Source organism: Lonchura striata, chromosome 27 (assembly GCF_046129695.1).
Source record: "Lonchura striata isolate bLonStr1 chromosome 27, bLonStr1.mat, whole genome shotgun sequence".
In the NCBI taxonomy this organism is placed as follows: Eukaryota; Metazoa; Chordata; class Aves; order Passeriformes; family Estrildidae; genus Lonchura; species Lonchura striata.
Genome location: NC_134629.1, coordinates 5,173,465 through 5,178,366, shown reverse-complemented (window position 1 = coordinate 5,178,366; position 4,902 = coordinate 5,173,465). Strand labels below are relative to the sequence as shown.

Here is a 4,902-nt window from a genome sequence, read left to right as displayed (position 1 = left end):
ACAGGTACGGGGTGGGCACAGGTACGGGTGGGCACGGGTACGGTGGGCACGGGTACGGGGTACAGGGTGGGCACAGGTACGGGTGGGCACAGGTACGGGGTGCGGGCTGGGCACAGGTACGGGTGGGCACAGGTACGGGGTGGGCACCGGTACGGGTGGGCACAGGTACGGGTGGGCACGGGTACGGGGTACAGGGTGGGCACAGGTATGGGGTGGGCACAGGTACGGGTGGGCACAGGTACGGGATGGGCACAGGTACAGGTGGGCACAGGTACAGGTGGGCACAGGTACTGGGTACAGGGTGGGCACTGGGGTGCGGGGGGTACAGGGATGTGGGAGGTGTGGGGTGGGCACAGGTACGGGGGTACAGGGGGTACAAGGGGGTGCGGGGTGGGCACAGGTACAGGGGTGCCAGGTGGGCACTGCGGTGCAGGGTGGGCATGGGGGGTCCTGGTTGGGCACAGGTACAGGGGTGCAGGGGTACAAGGGGTGCAGGGTGGGCACTGGGGTGCAGGGGATGTGGGGGGTGCAGGGTGGGCACGGGGGGCGCAGGGTGGGCACGGGGGGCGCACAGGATGGAGCGGGGCCGGGTCCGGGGTGCAGGGTGGGCACGGGGGGCGCACAGGATGGAGCGGGGCCGGGTCCGGGGCTGCAGGGTGGGCACGGGGGGCACACAGGATGGAGCGGGGCTGGGTCCGGGGGTGCAGGGTGGGCACCCAGCCTGGCGCACTCCGGGGGGGGCTGGGGCTGACGCCCCCTGCGCCAGGGCAGAGGGTCCGGCCCGGGGGGGTCTCAGACTCCGGGGGGCTCCCCGGGGGTGCCGGGTGCCAGCCAGCGCCCCTCACCCCCCGTGCCCCCCCAGCCAAGCCGGTGCGGCCGGGGCAGGTGCCGTCACCCACCGGGCTGAGCTACACCAACAGCCTGTTCCAGGGGTACCCCGGGGGGGGCCCCCTGCCCGGCCCCCACGGCCTGTGAGTGCGGAGGGGGCGCGGGGGTCCCGGGGGAGGGGAAGGAGCCACTGGGGGTGGGGGGCGTGGGGGTCCCGGGGCGGCAGGGGGGAGGGCCGGTGTGGTCTGGGGGTCCCGGGGGGGCAGGGGGGAGGGTCGGTGTGGTCTGGGGGTGCGGGGGGGCAGGGGGGAGGGGCGGTGTGGTCTGGGGGTGCGGGGGGCGGGGGGGAGGGTCGGTGTGGTCTGGGGGTGTGGGGGGCGGGGGGGAGGGTCGGTGTGGTCTGGGGGTCCCGGGGGGGCGGGGGGAGGGCCGGTGTGGTCTGGGGGTGCGGGGGGCGGGGGGGAGGGTCGGTGTGGTCTGGGGGTCCCGGGCGGCCGGGGGGAGGGTCGGTGTGGTCTGGGGGTGCGGGGGGCGCGGGGGATTCCTTGGGGAGGGGGGCAGGCCGAGGTTTCTGGGGTGCTGGAGGGGGGCAGGGCACGGGGTGCCCCCCTGGTGCCAGCTGTGCCCGGGGGTCTGACGGTCTCTGTCCCCCTGTGCGCCCCCTCCCCACGCCCCCCCAGCTTTGCCAGCGGCCCCCCCACGCTCTCCAGCAGCCCCCCGGACTCCTACCAGCAGCTCAACGTGGACAATGGTGAGGGGGCCCGGGGACCTGGGGGTGTCCCCAGTGTTGGGGTGACGCCGGGGGGTGGGTGGGGGTCCCCGGACGCCCCCACCGGAGCCGCTGCTCTCGCCCGCAGGGAACGTGACGGACATCAACGACAACAGGTGAGGGGGGCGGAGCGGGGGTCGCGGGCCGGGGGGCGCGGCTGACGCCCCGTGCCCCCAGGAGTGACCTGTCGTGCGCCTGCGAGGCCGAGGAGGCGGCCAAGCTCTTCCCGCTGCGCCGGGAGACGGCGGCCAGTTAATGCCCCGGTACCGCGCCCCCCCCCCCGGGACCCCCGCCCGTCCTCGGGACCCCCGGGGATCCCCACAGTCCTTGCAGTGACCCCAGACCCACATCTCCCTGTGCTGGGCTTCCCCTGTGCCCCCCATACCCTGCCCCCCACTCCCCACACCCCCAGGACCCCCGCCCTTCCCCTGGGACCCCCGGGGATCCCCCATCCTCCTTGCAGTGACCCCAGCCCCACATCCCCCTGTTCCGGGCTCTGCCTGTGCCCCCCAAACCCTGCCCCCCACTATCCCACCCCCCACACCCCCAGGACCCCCGGGGATCCCCCACAGTCCTTGCAGTGACCTCAACCCCCATCCGCCCTGTCCTGGGCTCCCCAGTGCCCCCAAATCCCTGCCCCCCACTATCCCACCCCCGCGGGACCCCCAGGACCCCCGCCCTTCCCCTGGGACCCCCGGGGATCCCCACAGTCCTTGCAGTGACCTCAACCCCACATCCCCCTGTCCCGGGCTCCCCAGTGCCCCCCAAACCCTGCCCCCCACTTCCCCACCCCCCGGGTCCCCTCGGGGCCCCGCAGGCTCTGGGGGTCCCCCCATCCTTGGGGGGCTCCCGGGTGGCTCTGCGCCCCCAGCCCGCGCGTCCCCCCGTGCAGGTGCCGCCGGAGCCGCTCCGCTCGCATGCCCGGGTGTCACCCGTGTCCTGTGCTCGTGCCACGCTCGCCCCGTGCCGGGGGCTGCCCCCACCCCGGGACCCCCGGGACCCCCGGGACCCCCCGGGACCCCCGGGACCCCCCGGGACCCCCCAGCCCCGGGGGTCGCCCGCTGTGGGGCGGGGCCGGGGGTCCCCGAGCTGCCTTAACGCGGACCTGGAGAATGTCGCCCCCCGGCCCGGCCCCACAAATGGGGGGCTGCCCCCCGCCCCCCGCCTCCTGCACCCCCCGGTCCCCTCGCTTGGCATCTCAGCTGTGCCCCCCTCCCCACGGGCCGGCCCGGGCCCTTCGGGGGTCCCCGTGTCCCCCCGCCCCCCAGCGCTGCATGTCCCGCCCAGCGCGGCCGGAGGCTCAATAAAGGTGGAGATGCTGAGCGGAGCCTGGGGGTGGGGGTGGGGGGGATGGGGGGGATGGGGGTGGGGGTGGGGGGTGGGGGTGGGGGATGGGGGGGATGGGGGTGGGGGGTGGGGGGTGGGGGTGGGGGTGGGGGGTGGGGGTGGGGGGTGGGGGATGGGGGGATGGGGGTGGGGGTGGGGTGGGGGTGGGGGTGGGGGATGGGGGGGATGGGGATGGGGGATGGGGGATGGGGGGGATGGGGGTGGGGGTGGGGGATGGGGGTGGGGGTGGGGGGTGGGGGATGGGGGATGGGGGATGGGGGTGGGGGTGGGGGATGGGGGATCCGGGTCACACTGGGGGATTTGGGGGGCACACGGGGGATTTGGGGGCACGCTCGTCCCAGAGATGGGGGCACACCTGTGTCACTGGGTCACACCTGTGTCCCTGTGGGGTCACACCTGTGTCACTGGGTCACACCTGTGTCATTGAGGTCACACCTGTGTCACTGGGTCACACCTGTGTCCCTGTGGGGTCACACCTGTGTCCCTATGGGGTCACACCTGTGTCATTGGGGTCACACCTGTGTCCCTGTGGGGTCACACCTGTGTCATTGAGGTCACACCTGTGTCCCTGTGGGGTCACACCTGTGTCACTGGGTCACACCTGTGTCACTGGGTCACACCTGTGTCATTGGGGTCACACCTGTGTCACCGAGGTCACACCTGTGTCATTGGGGTCACACCTGTGTCTTTGGGGTCACACCTGTGTCCCTGTGGGGTCACACCTGTGTCACTGGGTCACACCTGTGTCATTGGGGTCACACCTGTGTCACCGAGGTCACACCTGTGTCATTGGGGTCACACCTGTGTCACTGGGGTCACACCTGTGTCATTGGGGTCACACCTGTGTCCCTGTGGGGTCACACCTGTGTCATTGAGGTCACACCTGTGTCATTGGGGTCACACCTGTGTCCCTGTGGGGTCACACCTGTGTCATTGAGGTCACACCTGTGTCACTGGGTCACACCTGTGTCATTGAGGTCACACCTGTGTCTTTGGGGTCACACCTGTGTCACTGGGTCACACCTGTGTCCCTGTGGGGTCACACCTGTGTCATTGGGGTCACACCTGTGTCACCGAGGTCACACCTGTGTCATTGGGGTCACACCTGTGTCCCTGTGGGGTCACACCTGTGTCATTGAGGTCACACCTGTGTCTTTGGGGTCACACCTGTGTCCCTGTGGGGTCACACCTGTGTCACTGGGTCACACCTGTGTCTTTGGGGTCACACCTGTGTCATTGGGGTCACACCTGTGTCACTGGGTCACACCTGTGTCCCTGTGGGGTCACACCTGTGTCACTGGGGTCACACCTGTGTCATTGGGTCACACCTGTGTCCCTGTGGGGGCACACCTGTGTCATTGGGGGCACACCTGTGTCACTGGGTCACACCTGTGTCATTGGGTCACACCTGTGTCACTGGGTCACACCTGTGTCCCTGTGGGGTCACACCTGTGTCACTGGGGTCACACCTGTGTCCCTGTGGGGTCACACCTGTGTCCCTGTGGGGGCACACCTGTGTCATTGGGGTCACACCTGTGTCCCTGTGGGGTCACACCTGTGTCCCTGTGGGGGCACACCTGTGTCATTGGGGTCACACCTGTGTCCCTGTGGGGTCACACCTGTGTCATTGGGGTCACACCTGTGTCTTTGGGGTCACACCTGTGTCCCTGTGGGGGCACACCTGTGTCATTGGGGTCACACCTGTGTCCCTGTGGGGTCACACCTGTGTCATTGGGGTCACACCTGTGTCACTGGGGTCACACCTGGCTCTGTCACGTGTCCCTGTCACGTGGCCCAGCTGTCGCTTTCCCGCGCTCTGCGCGCGCCTCCCGCCGCCTCCGGCGCCCCCTGGCGGCCGCGCGGGGCCGGCCCCGCCCAGCTCCTGGCGCCACTTCCGGCTTCCGGCGCCGCGCCGCGGCCGGGCGGAAGCGGAAGCGGCGGCGGAAGCGGCGGCCATG

General features: G+C 71.3%; 1 protein-coding gene across 1 annotated transcript; it reads left to right on the top strand.

Moving 5' to 3' along the window:
- The first annotated feature begins 245 nt into the window (after positions 1-245).
- Positions 246-2,591, top strand: LOC144247551 (kinesin heavy chain-like). The gene is made up of 6 exons (XM_077788561.1): positions 246-255; positions 863-971; positions 1,509-1,579; positions 1,686-1,713; positions 1,775-1,860; positions 2,490-2,591. The coding sequence occupies exons 1-5, from the start codon at positions 246-248 to the stop codon at positions 1,851-1,853; spliced, it is 297 nt and encodes a 98-aa protein (XP_077644687.1). The 3' UTR covers positions 1,854-1,860; positions 2,490-2,591.
- The last annotated feature ends 2,311 nt before the right edge of the window (positions 2,592-4,902 follow it).

Bases quoted from the DNA above. Each gene is read 5' to 3' on its own strand.
- LOC144247551 (XM_077788561.1), top strand. The intron at 972-1,508 runs GTGAGTGCGGAG...ACGCCCCCCCAG, and splicing joins CTGCCCGGCCCCCACGGCCT to CTTTGCCAGCGGCCCCCCCA. The intron at 1,580-1,685 runs GTGAGGGGGCCC...TCTCGCCCGCAG, and splicing joins GCAGCTCAACGTGGACAATG to GGAACGTGACGGACATCAAC.